Source organism: Somniosus microcephalus, chromosome 14 (assembly GCF_052327205.1).
Source record: "Somniosus microcephalus isolate GS21.2 chromosome 14, FLI_Smic_1.0, whole genome shotgun sequence".
NCBI lineage: Eukaryota > Metazoa > Chordata > Chondrichthyes > Squaliformes > Somniosidae > Somniosus > Somniosus microcephalus.
Genome location: NC_141000.1, coordinates 61,943,982 through 61,970,986, shown reverse-complemented (window position 1 = coordinate 61,970,986; position 27,005 = coordinate 61,943,982). Strand labels below are relative to the sequence as shown.

Sequence of the window (27,005 nt, the reverse complement as noted above, 5' to 3'; positions counted from 1 at the left end):
ACACTCAAGAAGCTAGACACCATCCAAAACAAAGCAGCCCGCTTGATTGGCACCCCATCCACCACCTTAAACATTCACTCCCTCCACCACCAGCGTACTGTGGCTGCATTGTGTACCATCTACAAGATGCACTGCAGCAACCCGCCAAGGCTTCTTTGGCAGCACCTCCCAAACCCGCGACCTCTTCCACCTAGAAGGACAAGGGCAGCAGGCGCATGGGAACACCACCACCTCCAAGTTCCCCTCCAAGTCACACACCATCCTGACTTGGAAATATATCGCCGATCCTTCATCGTCGCTGGGTCAAAATTTTAGATGTCCTACCTAACTGCACTGTGGGAGTACCTTCACCACACGGACTGCAGTGGTTCAAGAAGGCGGCTCACCTCCATCTTCTCAAGGGCAATTAGGGATGGGCAATAAATGCTGGCTTTGCCAGCGATGCCCACATCTCATAAGCAAACTAAAAAAAAAACTACACCGGCCATCGTGCGTAGTGGGCAAATTGCGTTCACACGAACATGCCCACTATAAGCGGTGGGGATTGTGATGCAAATGGAAAATGGTTAGTGCTTTTTGGCCAATTTAAACAATTGCTCGATTTAAAATTGGGCATTTAAAGCATTGGGGACTGTGCCAAATTTAATTGAAGCAGCCAAGCCTGGGGGAACATGTGGAACATCGTTAGCTCCAGTATTATTTATCCCTAATTCTTACGACTAATGTAAACGGAAAGAAAAAATCAGCACTCTCAGTTTTCACAGCCAAACAAACAAGATTGTTCACCATTCTGGGAGAAAGTGCTGTGATTCTGGAAACATTTGACAGAAGAAAAACTCTAATTATTTCTGGTTTCCTTTCTTTTTTGCTGATGCTGCTTTAATTGCTGCTTTGAACTTAATGTAATTCATCCAATTAAAACCACTTACATTCCATACAGTCAGAGCTGGGAACCTGATTGACAGAAATGTATGAAATGTTCTTGTTTTGCAACAGGAAATAAGATAGGGAAAAATATCTGTAATTTTACAAAAAAAAACGTGCATCCAAAATAGTTTAATTAGGAGCATATTATGGAGAGTGAGTCACCATTTATATATCTTCAGATGACAACAGTCAGTCAAAAAAGATTTTGAACATGGTGTCAGATATATTATTATAAAATGACGTTGCTTAGGTAACCGTGCATATCTGAAACCTTAGAATGTTACACAACAGAGACTGAACATCAGAGTGAAATGGAAAAATACTGCAGCAGAATATGAACAGTGCAGGTTGTGCTGACTGTCTCTTTATACGTTTAATCACTGGTCTTGCAGTTTTTGAGTCGTTGGGTTATTTTATTTATTTGCCAATTTTCTCCTCTTGTCTCCTGACGGCCAAATCTTGCTGGAGGATGATTCCACAGGTAGCTCACTCAAGTGGCCATCCTTCATGTTCGACAGAGAGCGTTGGGAAGGTAATAGAGGGAGACAACCCGAACCTGTCCTCACTCAACAGCCACACCTTCCAAGAGGAGTCACTGCGCAGTGTTCAAAAATGGGAACTGAGCCTGAATTTTCTAGCTCAGGAGCACCAAAACCTAGTCACATTAGCAATTGCTGTTGAGGTTTTCTGGCTTTTATCCACTGGGCAGTTGAGGGGTGTTCTGAATTTTGATTCTTGCCGTAGATATTCCCTTGGGGGTACAGTAGTGCTAGTCACTCCTGTAAGAAGTCTGAGCTTCTTCCAATTAGGATTGCACTTAAATATCCAATATCTAATTACATGATAGCATAACTCAGGGATGTAACCCTTGTGATCTGAACTTTTGAATGGCGCATTTTTCGACCAGTTATAGCCTAAAATAGTCATTGGGGTCCTATGCATATCATAGAACCCCGATTTGTATACTAAAAGGAGCCTACCGCCTGAAACAGGCAGGGGCTTCAGCTATCCAGCAGTAGGCCCCAGCGGACCGATCATCAGGGTTAATGTGGCAATAAGGCAACTGGCCTTATTCTGAGGCCGTTATCGCTGATTTCTGCAAGTTAATATCGTCCCCCAGATTCTTAAATTGTTTGACTGTCTTGTCACATTAAATGACAATGATCTTCATAATTTGTTAGACCTTCACTTGCCAGCCACGTATTTTTGAGCTGACTAATCATTTCTCTATAAGTACTGCTTGGATTCTTTCTTAGTTCCTTCAGATTTTGCCAGTACACTTCAGGCATTAAATCATAAATCTTGAGAATAGCAAGCTTTGCAATATTATAATCTATCGTATCAGCAGGATTGACATGAAAAAACCGGCAGGAGCTCTTTTTCATTAGTGATGTTGTGAGTCAACTGGTCCGTTCAACTGTGTCCCACTTGTGGTGGCCAGCTAACAGGTCAAATGCCTGGATAAAACTATCAATCTCATCCCCTTCCTTAAAATTTGGAATAAGATTTGATTTAATGAAATGGTGGGCCCTGACTTCTGTAACCTCACTTACCAGACTTGTGGCTGATGTGTGTTTCTCTACCGGTTCCAGAGCATGGAGATGCTCTTTTGCCTTCTCGTCGGCCTCACGCTGACACTGTTTCTCATTGGCCTCAACATTAATATCATTCCCTCTCTTCTTGCCTACCTTGCTCTTCTTCCTGTCCAGGTTGCTCAAACTCTAACTGAAATTCTCTTTCCTTTCTTTTCTCTTTGGTCAATCTCAATTTCTGCTTCTTTGAGTTGGTTGACATTTTAAGATATTACCATTTCTGTTTCATTCACTTTTAAATTTTAATCGTTTTCGATAACCTTCATCATTAGTGTGACTCAGTATCTCTGTCATCAATTGTTAGAAAAGCAGGGTCTTGCTTTAGATATTCTCTTGGGTACAGCGGTGCTTTTAACTCCCATAAGCCGTTTGAATGTCTTACATTTAGGAATGTGCCCAGGCTGCCCAATAACTAAATACAATATAGCGTAACCCAGGGTGTAACAATAGTATACTCTTGTGATCGGAATGGGAAATTTGTGTCCATCGCTTGTGTGTTTCTTCAATCTTTTTGAAGATCGAACAAGAAAACACCCAATGAGACAAAGCCAGGCATTAATTGTTAAGGTGATTTATTTCACCATTTATAATCAGAGTCACTTAATTCAATTAATACAATGCGTGTTGTCTAATAATAGAAAATTAATGAACATGCTAGGCTACTCCGCATCATTGGGTCATCTTATTTGACTTAAATAAAGTATCCCCAACTACGCTAGTGCCATTCTCATTCTGAGCCTGGCGAAAGCTCTCCCTCACAGCTTCTGTTTAAAAATCTGACGGACTTAACCACTTTTTCTGGAACGACCGACTGCCTGTGCTTCTGTTATTGTTTCTTTCTGTTCAGTCATAAAGGAAAGTCTGCCAGACCACCTCTGCCAAGCAGCCAGAATGCGACTTCTCAACACAATGGGTGTGAAGTGTTAATTGATTGCTGAGACAGACTAGTGAATTGCTTATTATTTACAGTCAATGGGGAAACAACATTGAAACCTAGCTCATTAGTACTTTAACCACCTCTGCTATTTTGTAAACTTTAATGAATAGACTTTACTTTAAAAACCCAACATTTAAGAGTAACTCTTTTCCCCTCCCAGCTCTTTTCTGCCAAAAAAGTTCAAACCCCCCCCAACCAAACTGTGATGAGGTACTCTGTATTTTTAGTGCAATTTTTGGGTTCTGTCTCCTGCAGTTTTAATTTAAGCTATATCTTGTTACTGGGGGCTACATCTGGGGATTAGGGTGCCTACTGATTTTTTTTTTAGGTGGGGGGTTATTTTATCTTGACCATTAAACCCTGAAATTGTGGTGTTAGTTGCAGAAGTGCATGGTGTGATCTACTGTATGCACAGTATACTATCAGTAGAATATCAGAACTGATTAACAGGCAGTCCAGCACTAAAGATAGCTTACAAAGACATTTACAAATCTCCATTTGTTCCAGGGTTTAACACAGCAAAACTCCTGAAAAATGCAGGCAGCAAGTGTATTGCATTATCTGTTTTGCTAACCAAGCACTGGAAGAGCTGATTCATGAAGTGCGATGAAAGAGTGCTGTCATGTACGGTACAGAAATGCATCCTCCCTAAAAGCACCTAGTCTAATAGGTTTGGGAGAAAATTGCATAGAGAATAAATGATGTATAGATCCAGTGCATCTGGACATGGATCAGGATCAGGAAGAAGATAACCAATATGAAGAAAGCTGCTCAGTTAAGATTAAAATGCAGCTTTTAATATCAAGGGCCTGCCCCAAAGAAATTGGCATAAAGAGTATCCTCATAACCTGGAAATTATTTAGTGCTGAACCGTCCTTGTCATGACAAAATCACCAAATGATTGTTTACTACACACATCCATATTGCAGCATAGAACAAATACAAGTAGCAATCCAGAAATCTTAAAGGGCTTTGTACAGGAAATGCTTGCAAAGCAACTTAAGTTATATGTTGCATGTTGATTTAGTGTTAGATGGGTGGACTGCAGGATAAGAAACTGTGAGCCACTGTCTGAACTATGTAAACTTGCTCATTTCAAGATTACTTGGAAGGACTTTCCTCTCATATATACCTGGGATCATTTAGCTCCCAGGCACAAAGAAGACAAATAAATGAGCAGATAACCATGATGCCTTTAAAGAGGAGATGGTTTGGGTACAGTGGAGGTACATTCCCATGAGGGGGAAAGGTAGGGCAACCAAAGTCAGAGCTCCCTGGATGACAAAAGAGATAGAAAGTAAGATGAAGCAGAAAAAGGGGGCGTATGACAGATGTCAGGTTGAGAATACAAGTGAGAAACATAGAAACATAGAAGATAAGAGCAGGAGTAGGCCACTCAGCCCCTCGAGCCTGCTCCGCCATTTAATGAGATCATGGATGATCATCCAAATTCAGTACCCTGTCCCTGCTTTCTCCCCATATCCCTTGATCCCTTTAGCCTTAAGAAATATATCTAACTCCTTCTTGAATATATTTAATGAATTGGCCTCAACTGCCTTTTGTAGTAGAGAATGCCACAGGTTCACCACTCTCTGGGTGAAGAAATTCCTCCTCATCTCACTCCTAAATGGCTTACCCCTTATCTTTAGACTGTGACCCCTGGTTCTGGACTCCCCCGCCATTGGGAACATCTAGTCTGCATCTAGTCTGTCTAGTCCTGTTAGAATTTTATAAGTTTCAATGAGATCCCCTCTCATTCTTTTAAACTCCAGCGAATATAAGCCCAATCGACCCAATCTCTCCTCATACGTCATTCCTGCCATCCCAGGTATCAGTCTGGTGAATCTTCGCTGCACTCCCTCCATGGCAAGAACATCCTTCCTCAGAAAAGGTGACCAAAACTGCACACAATACTCAAGGTGTGGTCTCACCAAGGCTCTGTACAACTGCAGCAAGACATCCTTGCTCCTGTACTCAAATCCTCTCGCTATGAAGGCCAACATACCATTTGTCTTCTTAACCGCCTGCTGCACCTACATGCTTACCTTCAGCGACTAGTGCACAAGGACACCCAGGTCTTGTTGCACTTTCCCTTCTCCCAATCTATTGCCGTTCAGATAATAATCTGCCTTCCTGTTTTTGCCACCAAAGTGGATAACCTCGCATTTATCCACATTATACTGCATCTGCCATGCATCTGCCCAATCACCCAAACTGTCCAAATCATACTGGAGTTTCTCGGCATCCTCTTCACAGCACACACGCCCCCCCAGCTTTGTGTCAGCTGAAACCAGGCTGAATATTGAAAGTTCAGAGCGGAAGTGAAAAAGGAAATAAGAGGGGCAAAGAGAGAGTATGAGAATAGACTCGTAGCTAACATAAAAGGGAATCCAAAAGTCTTCTATACGTATATAAATAGTAAATGGGTAGTAAGAGGAGGGGTGGAGCTAATTAGGGTCCAAAATGGAGACCTATGCATGGAGGCAGAGGGCATGACTGAGGTACTAAATGAGTACTTACATCTGTCTTTACCAAGGAAGAAGATGTTCCCAAAGTCATAGTGAAAGAGGAGGTAGTTGAGCTACTGGATGGGATAAAAATTGATAAAGAGGAGGTACTAAAGAGGCTGGCTGTACTTAAAGTAGATAAGTCACCAGGACCGGATGGGATGCATCCTAGGATGCTGAACATAAGAACATAAGAAATAGGAGCAGGAATAGTGCTGAGAGAAGTAAAGGTGGAAATTGCAGAGGTACGGGTCATAAACATCCAATCCTCCTTAGATATGGGGGTGGTGGCAGAGGACTGGAAAACTGCAAATGTTACACCCTTGTTCAAAAAAGGGTGTAAGGATAAACCCAGCAACTACAGGCCAGTCAGTTTAATCTCAGTAGTGGGGAAGCTTTTAGAAATGATGTGCGGGTTAGGTTGATTGGCTATGATAAATTGACCCTTAGTGTTAGGGGGATTAAATACGTGGGGTTACGGGGATAGGGTGGGATATGTGTTGGTGTAGGGGTTACGGGGATCGGGTGGGATATGTGTCAGTGCAGGCTCGATGGGCCGAAATGGCCTCTATCTGCACTGTGGGGTTTCTGTGATTCTGTGATTCTGTGAAATGATAATGCGGGACAAAATTAACAGTCACTTGGACAAGTGTGGATTAATTAAGAAAAGCCAGCACAGATTTGTTAAAGGCAAATCGTGTTTAACTAACTTGATTGAATTTTTTGATGAGGTAACTGAGAGGGTTGATGAGGGCAATGTGGTTGATGTGGTGTACATGGACTTCCCAAAGGTGTTTGATAAAGTGCCACATAATAGGCTTGCCAGCAAAGTTGAAATCCATGGAATAAAAGGGACCGTGGCAGCATGGATACAAAATTGGCTAAGTGACAGGAAACAGAGAGTAGTCGTGAACCATTGTTTATCAGACTGGAGGAAGGTATACAGTGGTGTTTCCCAGGGGTCAGTAGTAGGACCACTGCTTTTCTTGATATATATTAATGACAGTGTCAGCTGTGGCTCAGTGGGTAGCACTCTCTAGGTGGGAGGGGCTAGGAGTGAGCCAGGTGTTACTGGTTGTTGGAGGGAGGTTTGTAAAAAGTTGGTGGTGGGTTTTGGGGTGTTGTTTTCAGGTTTTAGGGCCTTTTTGGCCCACAAAAAACAGCCAGATGGCTGCTGAGGGATCCGGAGTGCCGGGTCCCTCAGAGGACAATATTCCCGAGAGGAATTTAATTAGGGAAGAAACTGTGGTGGGAAGGGGAAAAAAAGGCCCAAAGATTTGGGCCGGGACCTCAGGAGGTTTGGTAAAGAAAATACAGTGGTGCTGCAGTGTGAAGATAAGAAGATTCGAGCCTGGGATATAATCCAGGTGGTTCATGAGGACTCTGGCGATGGAAGCTGCTTTGCCTGCTGACCAAAGCCGAATGTGGGATTTGAGGTGACGGTCAGTGGCCGTGAGGAGGTGGAAAAACTGCTACTCAGTCTGAAAGTTGGCGAGAATTTCTTGGAGGTGACTCTGCTATATTCAGAGGAGGTGGTGGTTTCATTTTTGAACTTGCCAGTGTACACTGAGGACAAAGTGCTGAGCAAAAGGTTGGAGTCGTGGGACATTAAAATCTGTTCTGAAATAAAGAGGAGGTGCTATCCAGGAACACGGGTAGCAGACGGAACCCGGTATGTAAAGGTGCGGTTCCCAGAGGGGGTGAGGTCTTTGCCATACAGTATGAAGTTTGAGACACTGGAAGGAGTGCAGTACTTTCATGTGCTGCACGATAACCAAGTAAAGGTGTGCTACTATTGTCTGGGACATGACCATCTCATAAGAAACTGTCCAGATTTGTATTGTTACAATTGCAGTGAGTCGGGACATATTGCTCGGAGCTGCAAGGCGGAGAGTTGTGGGGTGTGTCACAAAGGCCCCACCCGCTGTGAGTGTGTGGCAGAAGGGAGTGATATGAGTGATGAGGAGATGGGAGAAGGAGAAGGAGATGAGAGTGGAACGGCCGGAGGAGTGGTGCAGTCGGAGGACACAGCCGGTAAAATGAAGGAGAAAGGAGCACAGGAAGAGGCAGAGGATGGCGGAGCAGAGGACAGGATGGAGATGGCGGAAAACACACTGAGTGCTGTGGAGGGGAACAAAGACAGCAGCGGGCAGCGAGGGTTGAGTGCAGACTTGAGCCTTAGTGCGGTTCGGCTCCCCCTGGGGAGTCTGGTGGCTGCGGGGGGAGAGGAAGTGGGAGCGGGGTGCATGGTGGATGTGGGTGCTCCGGGGAGAGGCGGGGAGTCGGATATCTTGGTGAGTGGGAGGAGGCAGGACGGGGAGAGGGAGCAAGAGGCAGGAGCCTTAAAGGGACAGCAGGATGGGATCGGCGAGATAGAGACATCAGAAGGGAACTATTTAGGTGTGCCATTATCCCATGGAGAGAGGGAACAGGGTGCAAGGGTCAGAGGTGGAGATGTGGTCGAAGGGAGCTGCACAGTGGGAGAAACTGCGATAGCAGGAAGACTCTCTATGGGAGATGAAGTATCTGACAGGGAGCAGGATTATGTATCGGACGGGAAGCAGGCACAGGGGGTTGCAGAAGAGCTTGAGTGTGAGGAATTAGAGGGGGACAGAGACATGGAAGTCGGGGGTGGGGTGTCATCATGTGGAAAGGGAAAGGTTAGTGAGGGGCAGAAGGAGGGAGGAAGGGCAGCTCCTGGGCCCAAACTTAATGCAAGGAAGAGGCTGAAACAGCAGGGAAAGTTTAAACAGGAGGGGAAAAAGAGTCGGAGGCTGCAGGAAAAAGCAACAGCTGCCCGAGAAGTTGGGAAGGAGCATGTGAGGAGGGAAGGGCCAGAGATTAAATGATGGGGAGATTATCAGGCATACTTCCCTTCTTTGGAGCCATGATTACATTGGTCTCGATTAATGTGAACGGGCTGAGGGGTGAGAAGAAATTGCAGCAGTTGTTGCAGGGTTTTAAAGGTATGGACTTGTGTCTGCAAGAAACCTTTTGGGATGAGGATATCCTAGAAAGAGTTCAGAAGGTTTGGAAGGGAGAGGTGTTTGCAAGTTGTGCAAACAATAACCGTAGAGGGGTGGCTGTTTTGGTGAGTCCGTCCATAAAAGAGAACGTTGCCTTGATGGACAAGGACGCTGAGGGGAGATTTTTACGGCTAAGGGTAAAAATGGAGGGATTTAATTGCGATCTCTTTAATATCTATGCACCGAACGACCACTGCAAGCATCGCAAGTTTTTTCGGGGGTTATTCACTGAAGCGGCAGAGGTGGAAAATCCTTGTATAGTGGGGGATTTTAATGTATTTGAATCTCGGATGGACATTTCAGCCCAGATGACCTTTTAAGGATGCTAACTCCAGAGGGATGATTGTAAAAATGATGGCAAATTTAAATTTGAGAGACTTATGGAGGGACCGGAACCCCATAAAAAGGGAGTTCTCCAGAGCAGGTTGGGTGGGTGATGTTTTAAAACAGAGCCGAATAGATTTTGTGTTAATGCGGGAAGGGTTAAGTTCTGAGGTGATGGAGATTTATTATAAAAAAGTATTTTTTAGTGATCACTCAGCTTTGGTTCTTAGAATTAGGAACAGCAGAGTTAAGATCGGTTCAGGGGTGTGGATTTTAAACAATCAATACCTGAAAGAAATTGCTTATAAAGAAGGGATTATAAATATAATAAAGGATGCTTGGAAGGAACCTTTGTTCTTGAAAGAAAGAAGAGTTTGGTGGGATAAATTCAAATATGAGGTAAAAGATTTTCGGTACGTTATGGGAAAAAGAGGGCGGCAGCTGACCAGCGTCGAGAAGAGAATATAGATAAAAGGTTTATGGATGTCTGTAAAGCAGTTGATGGAGGGGATAAGGGAGCGGAGACTAAGTTCCGGGTGCTAAAGGAAGAGTGGAAATTATTGCAAGCTGAAAAATGTAAGGGGGCCATTCTCCGTGCAAAGGCTAGAGATGCATTGGAGGGCGAAAGATGCACTAGATATTTTCCAGAGCAAGAAAAGCTGCGACAGAGATTATCGTTAATTGAAGAGTTGAAGGTTGGGGAAAAGATCATTCATGTAAGTGGGGAGATTTTAGAGGCGGCTAGCAGCTTTTATCAAGAGTTATATACTAAAGAAGACATTTCCAATTTGGCGATGGAGAAGGTTACTGCTTTTATTGAAGAGGGTTTAAAGGAGGATGAGAGAAGCATGTGTGACAAAGAAGTAGGATTAGCAGAAATAAAAGTAACAATAAGTGGAATGAAGCGGGGGAAAAGCCCAAGGTCCGATGGACTAAATGCAGAATTTTATAAAGAATTTTTTGAGATTTTAAGTCCATTGCTCTTAGAAGTTTTTAAGGAAATTAAAATTGAGGGAAGCCTGGCCCCATCTATGAGGAGAGGGATCATAAGCTTAGCTTATATAAAAATATAAAGGGGATAGACGGGATCTGAAGAATTGGAGGCCCATCACATTATTAAACGTGGATTATAAGATCTTGGCGAGAGTTATGGCAAATCGTTTGAAGGAGGTGTTACCGCAGATAGTTTGGCCCTCTCAGTCCTATGGAGTCATAGGCCGGGACATCGCAGACTCTGGTCTCAATCCGAGATGCGATAGAGCTCATGGAAGAGAGTGGGAGGGAGGCTTATGTATTAAATATAGATCAAGAGAAAGCCTTTGATAGGGTCTCTCATGAGTTTTTATTGAAGGTTTTGGAAGCATTTGATTTCAAGGAAAATTTCATTCAGTGGATAAGGATTTTTTATTCAAACATATTTAGCTGTGTTAAATGTAATGGTTTTTTATCCAAGTATTTTCCGATACAGAGATCAGTGAGACAGGGTTGTACCCTGTCCCCATTGTTGTACACATTGGTAGCAGAACCATTAGGTTACATGATGCGAAATGAACAAGGTATAGTTGGGATTGTGGTCCCCAGTACTGGGCTGGTGTCAGTGATACACCAATATGCAGATGACACAACCATTGAGAAATGGGGGAGTCAGTGAGGAAAGCTATGGAAGTAGTGGAGGAATATTGTACAGCTTCAGGAGCCAGAGTGAAATATAGTAAGTCCCAATGCCTGGTTGCAGGGAGGGGTGGGGGGAATGGTTGGGGGAATGTCCCTTTAAGGTGGTGGAGGGTTTTGGATGTTCTGGGGGTGCATATGGGGTGCAAGAAAGACAGGGATGAAGTGGATCGATTAAATTGGGAACCAAAGGTTATGAAAATTAAAAAGATTTTGGGAAGATGGGAAAGAAGGTGGTTGAAAGTGCAAGGAAGAGCGACAGTAGTGTCTGCCCTCCTGCTGTCTAAGCTATGGTACTTATTGACGGTGGAGGATATTCCTGAGTGGGCGGAAAAGTCCATCCGAGAGGCTTGTGTGAGGTTTTTATGGGAAGGGAAACCAGCCTTGGTGGCTTACAATACCATCATTGGACGGAGAAATCAGGGCGGACTCAATTTCCCAGATATTGATTTGAAGAAAAAATCCTTTAGAATCAAATGGGTGAAGAGATTTCTTCAGAAGTCAAATACAAGTTGTTGGAAGAGTTGTTTTGAGCATTTTTTAAAACGAAGTGGGATAGGAGGGCAGGGGATATTTTATATGGAATACAATAATATGTTTTTGAAATCGATTAAATTTCTCCCTAGGTTTTATAAGGGGGTTGTAGAGACTTGGGCCCAATTTTTTTTAAATGTGCAGTTTATGCCCAAGGGGGCTGAGGAATTTTTAGAACAGCCTTTATTTTTGAACAGGTGGGTCAACATCGAAGGAGAGGTTTTATTTAATCAAGCTTTTATAAAAGCTGGGATTATATCTGTGAAAGATGTATTATACGAGGTAATTCCAGGTTGGTTGCCGGAAGCGATAGTGAGGGACATGGTGTGGGAGGAGGATCAGGAGGTAGAGGAAAAAGCAATAGGAATTATGTGTGAGAAGATTGTGAGGGCAATGTCACAGGATTGGATGGAAGAAATAAATGCGGAAATCTCCAAAGGAAGTAAAATGCGTCCTGCTTTTCCAAGCTTTGTACTGGAGAAAGGGGGGGAGTTGGTCCAATTTGACAACTGTAATACTCGAGATTTCTATGAGGTATTTAGAGAATGGAGATTCAAGACACCTGCTGGTCAGGAGTTTTGGCAGAGTATATACCCACAGCTGGATTTCAACAGGATTTGGAAGGGAGTGTGGGTGAATTTTAAATGTCCAGAGTGGATTGAACTGGATTTCAAATTGGCTCATAACCGGATTTTTACCATGACGGTCTTGTGCAAGATTGGGCGAGTGGAGGCGGCAACTTGCCCAGTGTGTGGGACACGGGATGAGACTCTGTCCCATTTACTGGTGTTATGTCCGCAGTTAAATGACTTTAAGTACTATGTTCGACAGTTGTGTGAAGCTTTTTTGCTGGGTGGGGACCGAAGAGCGTGAATGGGAATCCCGTGGGACTCAATTTTGAGATGGGGGTTGCAAGAGAGTCTGCCCGAGTCTAGCGGAGCGGCAATTAATTTAATGTTCAGTTTGGCTAGATTCGTGATTGTGCAAAGAAGGAATGCTCTGTTTTTTAAGGGGAGGAGAATCAATCTAAAAGAGTATTTTAAATATAAGCTAAAAGATCATTATAAGGCTCTGTGGATGTTTTATTCAGAAAGGAATTTAAGGATAGTATTTTACAACCAATTTTTAAAGTACAATCGATTAATATATGTTACAGGAGACAAATTAAACTTCAGGTTTTGATGTTAAAATGTGGTGGCGGAATGGCTGTGCAGAGCGGCGGAATTGATTTGTATCATACAATGAAATGATCAAGATGTTGTAAATGTTCTTAATGTTCAATAAAGTATATTTATATTAAAAAAAAGTGGGTAGCACTCTCGCCTCTGAGTCAGAAGGTTGTGGGTTCAAGTCCCACTCCAGGGATTTGAACACATAAAGCTAGGCTGACACTCCAGTGCAGTGCTGAGGGAGTGCTGCACTGTCGGAGGTGCAGTCTTTCAGATGAGACGTTAAACCAAGGCCCCGTCTGCTCTCTCAGATGGACATAAAAGATCCCATGGCACTATTTCAAAGAAGAGCAGGGGTGTTATCCCCGGTGTCCTGGCCAATACTTATCCTTTAATCAACATAGCAAAAACAGATTATCTGGTCATTATCACATTGCTGTTTGTCGGAGCTTGCTGTGCGCAAAGTGGCTGCTGCGTTTCCCACATTACAACAGTGACTACACTCCAAAAAAAAGTACTTCATTTGAGACGTCTGTTGGTCGTGAAAGGCGCTATATATATGTAAGTCTTTTCTTTCTTTCTTGGACTTGGGTGTACAGGGCACAATTTCAAAATTTGCAGATGACACAAAACTTGGAAGTATAGTGAACAGTGAGGAGGATAGTGATAGACTTCAAGAGGACATAAACAGGCTGGTGGAATGGGCAGACACATGGCAAATGAAATTTAACGCAGAAAAGTGCAAAGTGATACATTTTGGTAGGAAAAACGAGAAGAGGCAGTATAACTAAAGGATACAATTCTAAAGGGGTGCGTGAACAGAGAGACCTGGGGATATAGGTGCACAAATCGTTGAAGGTGGCAGGGCAGGTTGAGAAAGCAGTTGAAAAAGCATATGGGATCCTGGGCTTCATAAATAGAGGCATAGAGTACAAAAGCAAGAAAGTTATGATGAACCTTTATAAAACACTGCTTCAGCCTCAATTGGAGTATTGTGTCAAATTCTGAGGACTGCACTTAGGAAGGACATGAAGGCCTTAGAGAGGGTGCAGAAAAGATTTTCAAGAATAATTCCAGGGTTGAGGGACTTCAGTTATGTGGATAGACTGGAGAAGCTGGGGTTGTTCTCCTTAGAGCAGAGAAAATTGAGAGGAGATTTGATAGAGGTGTTCAAAATGATGAGAGGTCTGGGCAGGGTAGATAGAGAGAAACTGTTCCCATTGGCGGAAGGGTCAAGAACCAGAGGGCACAGATTTAAGGTATTTGGCAGAAGAACCAAAGGCGACATGAGGAAAAACTTTTTTACATAGCGAGTGGTTAGGATCTGGAATGCACTGCCTGAAAGGGTGGTGGAGGCCGATTCAATTGTGGCTTTCAAAAAGGAGTTGGATAAGTACCTAAAGGAAATTTTTTTGCAGGGCTACAAGGAAAGGGCGGGGGAGTGGGACTAGCTGAAGTGCTGTTGCAGAGAGCTGGCATGGGCTCGATGAGCCAAATGGCCTCCTTCTGTGCTGTAAACATTCTATGATTCTATACTAAGTTACTGCCCCATTACATTGCCGTGGGATTTCCTGGTGAACCCCGAGGGGGCCCTAATAGGATCTTTCATCTAATTTTCCTACAGTTATACTGAATGACTGCCCATTTGGAAGGGTATTTGAAAGAACATAAGAACATAAGAACTAGGAGCAGGAGTAAGCCAATCGGCCCCTCGAGCCTGCTCCGCCATTCAATAAGATCATGGCTGATCTGATCCTAACTGCCAATCCACTATCACAGAACCATCTCCTGCATTTAACAGAATTAGACACACAAAATAGGAGCAGGATCAGGCTACACGGCCCCTGGGCCCGCTCCGCTACCCACAGGGCCATGACCGATCCGAACCTAGACTCATGTCCAAATTCCTGCCCGCTCCCCGTAACCCTTAATTCCCTTTACTTCTAGGAAACTGTCTATTTCTGTTTTAAATTTATGTAATGATGTAGCTTCTACAGTTTTTTGGGGCAGCATATTCCATGGACCTACCACCCTCTGAGTGAAGTAGTTCCTCCTCATCTCAGTTTTGAAAGAGCAGCCCCTTATTCTAAGACTATGCCCCCTAGTTCTAGTTTCACCCATCATCGGGAACATCTTCCCTGCATCCACCCGATCCAACCCCTACACAATCTTATATGTTTCAATAAGATCGCCTCTCATTCTTCTGAACTCCAATGAGTAGAGTCCCAATCTACTCAACCTCTCCTCATATGTCCATCCCCTCATCCCCGGGATTAACCGAGTGAACCTTCTTTATACTGACTCGAGAGCAAGTATGTCCTTTCTTAAGTATGGACACCAAAACTGTACGCAGTATTCCAGGTGCGGTCTCCCCAATACCTTGTACAACTGAAGCAATACCTCCCTATTTTTATATTCTATCCCCCTAGCAATGAAAGCCAACATTCCATTGGCCTTCTTAATCACTTGCTGCACCTGCATACTAACCTTTTGAGTTTTGTGCACCAGGACCCCCAGATCCCTTTGTACTTCAGTACTTTCCAGTTTCTTGCCATTAAGATAATAACTTGCTCTACGATTTTTCCTGCCAAAGTGCATAACCTCACACTTTCCAGTATTGTATTCCATCTGCCAAATCTCTGCCCACTTACTTAGCCTGTCTATGTCCCCTTGAAGGTTTTTTATGTCCTCCTCACTCACTACTTTTCCCCCCCATCTTAGTATCATCTGCAAACTTTGATATGTTACACTCGGTCCCCTCCTCCAAATCGTTAATATAGATTGTAAAGAGTTGGGGACCCAGCACTGACCCCTGCGGAACACCACTGGTTACTGATTGCCAGTCTGAGAATGAACCATTTATCCCAACTCTCTGCCTTCTGTTAGATAGCCAATCCTCTATCCATGCCAGAAGCAGGCATTAGGCCTTGCACCCAGCCCCACTCAGATTGGTTTCCTTCTACAGAGCCAGCAGGATACAAATTGAGGCTACAGCCAGCATTCCCTGAAGTTGCAGGTTTGGATAGTGCTGCTGAAGGCAGCTTGCCAAGATGCTGCAGTGCATCCTGTAGATAGTACACACTGCAGGCACAATATGCCAGTAATAGATGCTAGTGGCTGAAGTGCTAGTCAAGTGGATTGCTTTGTTCTGGATGGTGTCAAGCTTCTTGAGTTTTGTTGTATTGCACCCATTCAGGTAAGTGGTGAATATTCCATCACCCTACTTACCTTTGTAACTGGTGGAAAGATTTTGGAGAGTCAGGAGGTAAGACTCACCACAGAAAACCCAGCCTCTGACCTGCTCTAGTAGCCGTGGCATTTATGTGGTTAGACCAGTTGAGTTTCTGGTCAATGGTGACCTCCAGGATGTTGATGGTGGGGGATCGGCAATGGTAATGCAACAAATGCAAGTCACTCTTTTTTTTGTTGAGATGGTCATTGCCTGGAACTTGTGTGGTGTGAATGTTACTTGCCACTTATCAGCCCAAGTCTGGATGTTGTCCTGGTCTTGCTGCTTGCGGGCATGGACGGTTTCATCATTTGGGAACTTTGAATGGAGCTGAGCACTGTTCACTCATCAACAAACAGCCACACCTCTAACCTTATGATGAAGGGAAGGTCATTGCTGAAGCAGCTGAAGATGGTTGGTCCTAGGACGCTGACCTAAGAAACTCCTACAGCGATGTCCTGGGGCTGAGATGATTGGCATCCAACAGCCAGAACCATCCTCTTTTTTGGCAGGTGTGGCGCGAGCCACTGCAGAATTCTCCCCGGATCCTCACTGACGTCAGTTTTCATAGGGTTCCTTGGTGCCACACTTGATCAAATCCTGCCTTGATGTCAAGAGCAGTGATTCTCACCTCACATCGGGAATTCAGCTCTTTTGTTCATGTATGGACTAAGGCTGTAATGAGGTCTGGAGCCAAGTGGTCTTGTCGGGACCCAAATGCTCTTCTCACTCACATCCACCAAGCCTTTTATAATCCCACTATATCCACCATCTTCCCATGAAGAAGAATTCTACCCAAGCTACCTCACTCATAAATTCTGAAATCCCTCACCATTCGCCCTTTGCTTGTCATTACACCTGCACTGCTGTTGACTTGTTTAACCACTTCCATTTGTTGCTAGCAAAACTTTCATTGTCTTTCTGACATCGTACACCCGAGAACAAACTCTAACTTCACTGTCTCAAGTGTGAGGGTGCAAACTTGGGCACAACAGGCCTAGCCATCTTTGCCACATTGTCAAGCACTAATGTGCTTTGGTCTTCACAACCAACCCATTTGCTACTCCAGGACCATCTTGGAGAACAAGAATAATCCCAGGCTCCTCTGTGACCAACCATCTCCTTAAACCCCTCAACCCACCTCCTCCACCATCAGCTCAGAAATCAAGTGCGAGGAGCTCATGATCATCAAGATTGAGACCATCCCTGCAGCTTTCTCAGCTGCATCTTTCCCTTCATCTTACTCTCAGGCCTCAGACCCCTCGGGCTAAAAATTGAGTATCGCCCCTCTTAGGGCGCTTACGGGAGGCGCAAAGCAACTGAATTTTTACCCCCTAGTGTCTCTACCATGCTAGTGCTGAATCCCCAACTCTGCAATTTCTCCCCATCTCCTCCCCTGTTCTCAACAAGCTCAACTTATTCACAAGACTGTCATAGAGTTATAGAGTTATACAGCACAGAAAGAGGCCCTTCGGCCCATCGCATCCGCGCCGGCCATCAAGCCCTGTCTAATCTAATCCCATTTTCCAGCATTTGGTCTGTAGCCTTGTATGCTATGGCATTTCAAGTGCTCATCCAAATGCTTCTTGAATGTTGTGAGGGTTCCTGCCTCTACCACCCTTTCAGGCAGTGAGTTCCAGATTCCAACCACCCTCTGGGTGAAAAAGTTCTTCCTCAAATCCCCTTTAAACCTCCTGACCCTTACCTTGAATCTATGCCCCCTTGTTATTGACCCCTCTACTAAGGGAAAAAGTTCCTTTCTATCTACCCTATCTATGCCCCTCATAATTTTGTACACCTCAATCAGGTCCCCCCTCAGCCTTCTCTGCTCCAAGGAAAACAACCCCAGCCTGTCCAGTCTTTCTTCATAGCTGAAGCGCTCCAGCCCAGGTAACATCCTGGTGAATCTCCTCTGCACCCTCTCCAAAGCAATCACATCCTTCCTATAGTGTGGTGACCAGAACTGCACACAGTATTCCAGCTGTGGCCTAACCAGCGTTTTGTACAGCTCCATCTTAACCTCCCTGCTCTTATATCCTATGCCTCGGCTAATGAAGGCAAGTATCCCATATGCTTTTTTAACCACTTTATCCACCTGTTCTGCTGCCTTCAGGGATCTATGTACATGCACACCAAGGTCCCTCTGATCCTCTGTCTTTCCTAGGGTCTTACCATTCATTGTGTATTCCCTTGCCTTGTTAGTCCCTCCAAAATGCATCACCTCACACTTTTCAGGGTTAAATTCCATTTGCCACTGTTCTGCCCATCTGACCAACCCATCTATATCGTCCTGCAGACTGAGGCTACCCTCCTCGCTATTTACCACCCCACCAATTTTCGTGTCATCTGCGAACTTACTGATCATACCTTTTACATTCACATCCAAATCATTAATGTAGACCACAAACAGCAAGGGACCCAGCACCGATCCCTGCGGTACCCCACTGGACACATGCTTCCAGTCACAAAAACAACCTTTGACCATCACCCTCTGCCTTCTGCCACTAAGCCAGTTTTGGATCCAATGTGCCAAGGCACCCTGGATCCCATGGGCTCTTACCTTCTTGACCAGTCTCCTATGCGGGACTTTATCGAAAGCCTTACTGAAATCCATGTATACCACATCCACTGCACTACCCTCATCCACACACCTAGTCACCCCCTCAAAAAATTCAATCAAATTGGTCAGACATGATCTTCCCTTGACAAAGCCATGCTGACTATCCCTGATTAATCCTTGCCTCTCCAAGTGGAGACTAATTCTGTCCCTCAGAATTTTTTCCAATAATTTCCCTACCACTGATGTTAGGCTCACTGGCCTGTAATTCCCTAGTTTATCCCTACTACCCTTCTTGAATAATGGTACTACATTAGCTGTTCTCCAGTTCTCTGGCACATCCCCTGTGAGGTTCTGAAAATTTGTGTCGGAGCCCCTGCAATCTCCTCCTTTGCCTCACACAGCAGCCTGGGATACATCTCGTCCGGGCCTGGGGATTTATCCACTTTTAAGCCTGCTAAAACTGCTAGTACCTCCTCCCTCTCGATGCTAATATGTTCAAGTATATCACAGTCCCCCTGCCCGATTTCTATGTCTACATCGTCCTTCTCCATAGTGAACACAGATGCAAAAAATTCATTTAAAACCCCACCTACATCTTCTGGCTCCACACACAGATTGCCACTTTGGTCCCTAATGGGCCCTACTCTTTCCCTAGTTATCCTCTTGCCCTTAATATACTTATAAAACACCTCAGGATTTTCCTTCAATCTCCTTCCCATTCAAATCTTGGCCACCCACCTTGACTTCCTGGCAAACTCTCCTCAGGCACCATCCCTCCCCCCTTCAAAACCACCATTATCGCCTCTCTATTCAAAAAATCCACTCCCAGCTTTTCTATCCTCACTTACTCTCCACCCTATCTCTTATCTCCCTTTACTTTCTAAGGTTCTTGAACATGTTGTTGCTCCCAGCTCTGTGCCCATTTCTCCTGTAACTTGAATCCCTCCAGTCTGGCTTCCTCCTCTGCAAGAATGTCTGCCACTGCCCCTAATTCAGCCCCATTACCACAGAAACCCTTATGTAAGTCTTTGTCACCTCCAAACTTGACTACTCTATCACTTTTCTTGCCGGCTTCCTTTTCTCCATAAATTCCACCATGTTAAAACTCTGCTGCACGCATTCGAATCCTGCATTTAGTCCTACTCGCCCATCACTCCTGTCCTAATTGACCTACACTGGCTCCCTATGCACCAACACCTAGAAACTGATTTTCATGCTGGCCTCCAAATCCCTCCAAGGCCTCAACCTACTCCAAACTCTGCAATTTCCTCCAGCCCTAAACCTATCTATAAACACTGTTTCTTTGACTGGCTTTTAGTGCCCCCTCCTCCTCCCTTTGTCCCACTATGGGTGGCAGAGCCCTCAGCTGCCTGGGTCCTATTCAATGGAATACCCTCCCTAACCTTTTCTTCATCTCACTCTCTCTCTCTCTCTCCATGTGTCCTTCAGTAAAAATCTTCACTTTTTTTTCTCCCCCTAATCTGGCAGTATTTTGCTATCGTACACGTGCCTTAAGGTATTCTTTTATGTTAAAGGCACTATATAAATTCTAGTTGTTGTTCAGTCTGAGTCTTCAGGGGCAGAATTCTTCAGTCATTGGCAACTTTTTTTACCTGAGCCTGTGGATACGATGAGTGGCATAGTAACAGGTCCTGATAGTAACCCGTTCTCTGCTTCTGCTTGTCCTTGTCCTCTAAGCCAGGTGGCTGGGGAGCAATTAAAGCAATCCCCATTTTAGAGGACTTTCTGTCAACAGAATCTCAGTGATAGTACAGATTCTTTCAGCTGCAAATCCCATTTCATATGGGGGGGGGGGGAATAAGAGCACGTCACCCATATGAATGCAGGCAGATTGGAATTGTGTAGGCCTGCTGTTAAATTTGATATCATCCATGAATCAGTGAGCACAATAAGCTAATGTGGGACATGAGTGTGATAATATTGGCCACACTCAATGGGAATTTCAGGTCAGCTGGAACACAGGTGAGAATCATGTGATCGGATGACACCTGGCATTGATCGCTAGTATTGTTTATTTAGATCTAACATATTGGCCCTGAATTTGCAGTCGGCGGCGTAGCTAAGGAGTATGCCGCTGATATCCGAACCAAATCCGCACTTACCTCGTGCAAACTCCCCTTCGAAAAGCTGCTTTCAAACGCTGTTGAGTTGTGCACAGCGTAGTGGCCCACGGATCCCAGGGGCACACCGCTGTGCGTAGGCAAACCTGGGATCACGGGGGCGGTGCTTCTTTCACTTCCTGACTCTTAGCCAATCAGGAAACTGAGGAGATTGCTGATTTGCCCGCAACTCATTTTAAATAATTTTGCAGCCATAAATGCTATTTTATTAATAAATTACGACCATTGCAATAGTATTTAACACACAAACCGAGATTATAATACACAATCCTATAATTACAGTCTTAAATTCCTGTCTATTTGTTTTTCCTCCATTAGAATAACTACCTTTTGATTAATTTAAATAATCTAAAATCGAGAGTTTAAATGTCTGATATTGAGGAAATCTTGAAAGTGAATTAAATCCTAGCTAAATAAAAGCTGGGAAATAATTAAACTGAAACTACAAAAGGCTATTGGACAGCAAAGACGGTGACACAAGTTTTCAAACTTGAATAAATAAAAGTTTCTTTCAAAGTTTGTATCTGTTCAGACACAAACCAGTGCTTCACTGTAGCACAAGCTAATACAATTTTCTCATTCCCCCCTCCACTTACGCTGTGCAACAGGCTCCTACGCCTGTTTCCACCAGACATAAATATTTTCAGGGTAATTAATGCGCAGTAGGTGGGCAATTAGCCCAAATTTTCGCCAGCACATTGATTTGAATGGCTCGGTGAAACGTGCAGCGAAGCTGATGCGCAGACGAAGCTTGACAGATCGCAAGTTTGGGATTTACCGCTTAAATCCAGAACTTGCGGTCAATTTCAAAGACGCTATGATGGCGTACTCTCAGAGCACGCCGTCATACCGGCCACAAATTCAGGGCCAATGCTTTACAAGCACAGTCATTTCTAGAATTATAAGAAGTCAAGTCAAAACCTTAGCAATGTGATCCTAGTTCATTAAAAAAAATCAATAGACATCCTATAAAAATGCTGAGATAGAGTTCCAGTCTGGGTGCAATCAGCGATCCCGGCGCTAACTGCACCCATTTTGAAAAGTGTTATTTTTCTCCCCGAGTTTCATTCAAACTCATTTGCACATCGCCAAATGCAAAATCTGCCACGATCCAGCACAATCGGGCAATGTTTCAAAAAGTAAATAATACTTGATATTTAAGAGTGGTAACATGGTAAAGTTTGATTAATACAGCTGAAAATGGTTTTTTAGCAAAAAATGAGTATTTTAAATCACAGTGTCAATCCACCACCTGTGAGTAACCTGATTTTAAAGTACTGAAAATGACTTTTAAAAACTATTTCCTAGTCAGGTTGGGATATGTGTAAGGAGTCACACACCAGGTTATAGTCCAACAGCTTTATTTGAAGTCACAAGCTTTCGGAGCGCTGCTCCTTCGTCAGGTGAAGTGGAGAGTTGCATAAAGACACAGCTTATATAGTCAGAGAATAATGTCAGATGTTTACAGGTAATCTTTCTAACTGCCATTTATCACACCTCGGCAGAGAGATAATCACAGCAATCAAAAGGTGTGAATGGTGTCCAAACAGGTCAGTCAGGAAAACATTACACCAAAGAACAATGAGGTGGGGTCACAAGGGGTCAAATGTTGCAGATGCTGGGGTCTGTGTGAAAAACAAAAAAACAGACAAAAAACATTTTTTTTGCTGGAAATCACAGCAGGTCCGGCCGCATCTGTGTAGCATCTGCAACATTTGACTCCTTGTGACCCCACCTCATTGTTCTTTGATGTAATGTTTTCCTGACTGACCTGTTTGGACACCATTCACACCTTTTGATTGCTGTGATTATCTCTCTGCTGAGGTGTGATAAATGGCAGTTAGAAAGATTACCTGTAAACATCTGGCATTATTCTCTGACTATATAAGCTGTGTCTTTATGCATCTCTCCACTTCACTTGACGAAGGAGCAGCGCTCCGAAAGCTTGTGACTTCAAATAAAGCTGTTGGACTATAACCTGGTGTTGTGTGACTTCTTACATTTGTCCACCCCAGTCCAACTCTGGCATCGCCACATCACAGTTCCTCAGTAAAATTCTAAACCTTTTAAAACGTACCTATTACTGTGCTTGTGCCCAAAAGTTCCAGCTTAATTTTTAAAGCCTCCTCAAAGGCCTGCAAACGATTGCAATTAGCAGAAACTCCCAATGGTGATTAATTCACCCTGGGGTCATGGCCAATTTTGTGGGCAAGGCCTGCTTCCAGCGAAATGTTTTTTAAACTAACGCAAAAGATTAAGGATACTTCAGTTGCACTGAACACAAATTGCGCTTAAAATTCCGTAATTTTTGCGCTGGTCACACCGATTTCGACCAAAGTTCGCCGTAAAATCCAATGCAATCGAATGGAAGCTCCAGGCCGCCATTCTTAGCAGGTAAGCTTCTTTCACAACAACCTATCCACAGAAACCCCAAAATAATGGGCCAGTCAAGCTTTAAGAGCTTTGTCAATTCTAAATGGCTGCAGAAACAAAGTACAAGACTTAAATAAATTAGCCATTTACGTAGACAAGTGGGTAGAAATCTGTCTTGGGCGATAGCACAAAATAGGCAGTATCGCATCAGCTATCTGTTATACTCCTCTCCAGATAATCAGTGGTATTGAAGGCAATGGGACTGAATATCGGGTGTGGTATATAACAGGCAGCCGATAAGATACCGCCCGCTGGGCACTACCGCCCAAGACCGATTTCTACCCCATTGTTGTAAGGAGGAATGCTACCGGACTGATCATTATTCAGCAACTATTTCTCAAATTAGTTGAGATGGGAACTCACTCATTGTCAGTATTTACTTGGCCTTCTTTAATTTGGGTCAAATTTCTGTACTGACCTTTCTTAACCAAGAGGACATTTCAGAGTTCAAAACCACTTAACATTAATTTTACTACCAGCTTCTTTGCAGTGCAACAACAATGCAGGCTTGGAGTTTGCCAATGAAGGAGTGCTTGGGAAAGGTAATAAACTGTATGGCTGTCTGTCCAGAAAACATTTGTTAAGAAACTCTTCCACAAACTCAATGCTTTTATTCCCATTGTTTCTTCCATCTCCCATTTATCCTCCTTCTCCAAATACACATCAAACAACTTTCACTTAATGGCAGATACTGCCTCCCTCAAGCAGGAGACACAGAGCAAATTGGATCACTGTCTTCCCCATGACCACAGTCAAGATTGTTTTGTGATCGACCAACAAAAAGGTGGGCTTGCTGCAAGAAAAACAAAGTAAATCTGTGTTTTTTCCTCCCTGTCAGATGGAGTTATCTGCTGTGATTTCTAGCAAGGAAGAAAAGACTACAGAAGACAAAGTATTGTTTCAAAATGGCATTCGAACAAGTCTAGCCAAATTATAATTTCCATAAAAGGAATTAAGATTTTCAGATTACTGATCATTCAGGAGAGGCCTTACTGTATAGAAATATGCTTGCATTGGTGATTCCAAGCTTGTTGCCTGCCACGCACGTATAGTTGCCATAATGATCCTCTGTGGCATTAGTGACGATGAGACTAGACCGACTGTCCAAGTTCTGGATCTGGATTCCTTGTGAGCTGTTATATATCCTGACGAAAGTGGAAAGAGAAAAATGTCATAAGTTACTAATCCAAGACTACTGTGAAAAGATTAGCTCTTCTTGGCATCTAAAGCATTTTATATTCTGGAATCCCAATTCTGGTTTTCTACAATATTCAGAATGCTACCGTGTTTTTATATATAGATTATGTATGAAAAACGACAAAATGTATGTTTGTCTGTGATGGTACATCCTATACATGCGAGTGAATAAGTGAAGAGTGTCTATCTTGTAGCAACCCTTTTTCAATAATAGGTTGGTTGTACATAGTTCATTATTACATTCAAATAGCTCAGATGATTTTTTAGAATGAATTACTTTATGAAGCGCAGTGACTCTTGCTACATGGGCAAATGTTCTCATGATGTATTTTTTATTATGTTAAGGCAGGGGGAAGCAGCAAACAGAGCTGATTTAGAAAAGACTGATGGAGGCAGAAAACATACAAAAGCTAGATGTTACAATACAGAGCAAGGGCTGGTAGATGACAGTTCAAGTGCAGACACTGTCAGAGGATGATTCACAGGGAAATAATGGCAAAATAAATAAACACATCAGTTTATGGAGTGGGGGAAATGAATGCCTCAAGGCTCAGTAAATAAATACTTATGAATAAAATGGAAGACCTGGATGTCCTTGGTGGAGAGAATGGCTACAATATCATCGGCATCAGAGAAACTTGGTTCAACAATGCATGGGTTGAGTAAACATACTGAGATACAGATTACTTTATGGAGACAGAAAATACAAACTGGGAAACAGGATAATCTTTTATGTGAAAGAGAATTTGATTATAATGGCTACGGATCTATTTTGTACAGATGCAGACAAGGTGTAAATCCTGTGAATAGAGATGAGAGATAAAAGGAAATTAACTAAAGGCATCTGCTGGACTACAGGTCAGGAGGAGAGATTGGGCCATGAAATTTACAGTCAAATAAGGAAAGCATGTACAGGAACAGATGCAGTTGTTTTGGGTGATTTAAATTTACCAGGGATAGACTGGGAAATCTATAAAGAGTAGAATAGGAGTGAAAACATGATGCTGAACACAATATGGACCGTTACATGAAAACAATTGGTCAAGCAGGGCATGAGAGCTAGGCACTATTGGACCTGGCATTAAGTAACAACAAGGAAAAGGTAGAGCAAGTCAGGGAACATCTTGGCAGCAGTGATCATAACACGGTGGAGTTTAATGTTAGACATGATGAAAAAGAGAACGAGTACAATAGGACATTCAACTTTAAATAGCCAGATTTTGAGGAATGAGGGAACTGGACTGGACAACACTGATAGAAGCATGGATAAAAAGTGGATGGATCATCTTTAGAAATACTATACATAGACAATAGTAATTTCTGCGGCGGTTCTCCCAATTTCCTATTGTAACTTCAACGGAAGTTTTGTGGAAACCCTAGAGAAATGTCGTTTACACCTTTTTTTCATGTTTTCTTCCAAACTTTCACCAAAGTTATGGCAGGAGATCAGGGGTCCCCTGCAAAACTTCCATCCCAGAGTACAGAACAAATACAGGCCACTGGGCAAGAAGGGTAATGGAGAGAAAAGACCAATGTGGGCACTTCTCACTTTGTCTGTTTATGTCCCTTTGTAACTTCCTGCTCCTATCTATAGACTCACTGGCCTAGAGTTTCCACTCGATACCGCTGGGTTTTTTGACATAACCGGCGCAAAAGATCGCAGAATTTTAGGCACAAATTGCGTTAACACAAATCAAGTCTCCGCAGTCTTTTGTGCTAGTTTTAAAAACACTGCGCTAGAAGCAGGCTCGTCCACAAACTGGCCATGCCCACAGAGTGAGTTAATCACCATTGGGAGTTTTCACTAACTGCGCTTTAAAAAAAATTGAAAACGCTGCCCGATTGCGCCAGTTCATGGCAGATTTTGCGTTCGCCAATATGCAAATGAGTTTGAGCAGAAATTTTTCAAAAAGGGCACAATTTGCGCCAGAATCGCCGAATTACGCCCAGAGCGGAAACTCTACTCCACTATGTCTCTTAACTTGTAAACTTGGATATACAACTCTCTATTCTTTCATTCAAATCATTAATATATATTGTGAAAAACTGAAGCCTCAGTACAGATTCCTGGGGAACACCACTTGTCACATCCCACCAATCAGAGAATGTACTTTTCATCCCTAATCTCTACCTCCTGCATCCCAACCAATTAGCGACCCATGTCCAATTCCGTGCACTTTTAATTTTCATTATAATCTCTTGTGCAGAACTTTATAAAATGCCTTATTCTTAAGGAGACAACAATTCTTAAGGCAATAAATTGAACACAATTATATGTTCGGGATTGGCACAAATTCCAGAACCAGGGGGCACAGGCTGAATCTTAGAAGAGGGAAGGTACACAGACTGTTTAGATTTAAGTATTTTATGTAAGGGATGGTGAACATATAGAATGAACTGTCCAGGGAGGCAGTGAAGCCAATTAGAAAATTTTAAAGAAGAATTGGATAGTTATTTGAAGGATTGGGCATTTGAGAATTATTAGTTTTTGGAACCAACAAGATGGACTGCGGGGATTCTTTCCAGTTTTGTATTTTCCTATGTTTCTGCATGTAAAATAGAAACAAGGCTTGTGACATAATTATGTACTTGTCATAGAAAAGGTCTGTTGCTTATTATTGCATGCAATTGCAAAGATGTATTGGGTTTTATATACAGTTAATTAATGAAGCCTGTTACTTATTATACACATCTAATTGACAAAACCTTTTACAACCTATAGACAGGCAATAGTTTGTTACCAAATGTGTATTATTGG

The 27,005-nt window shown here is 43.3% G+C and overlaps 1 protein-coding gene across 3 annotated transcripts in view; it reads right to left on the bottom strand.

The window, feature by feature from the left end:
• lsamp (limbic system associated membrane protein) overlaps window positions 1–27,005 on the bottom strand; it is a 1,225,843-nt gene that overhangs the window by 131,536 nt on the left and 1,067,302 nt on the right. For all 3 annotated transcript variants that reach the window (XM_086006581.1, XM_086006582.1, XM_086006583.1), the window contains exon 6: window positions 24,044–24,195. In XM_086006581.1, the coding sequence (XP_085862707.1) occupies window positions 24,044–24,195 (152 nt within the window). The remainder of the gene's footprint in view (window positions 1–24,043; window positions 24,196–27,005) is intronic.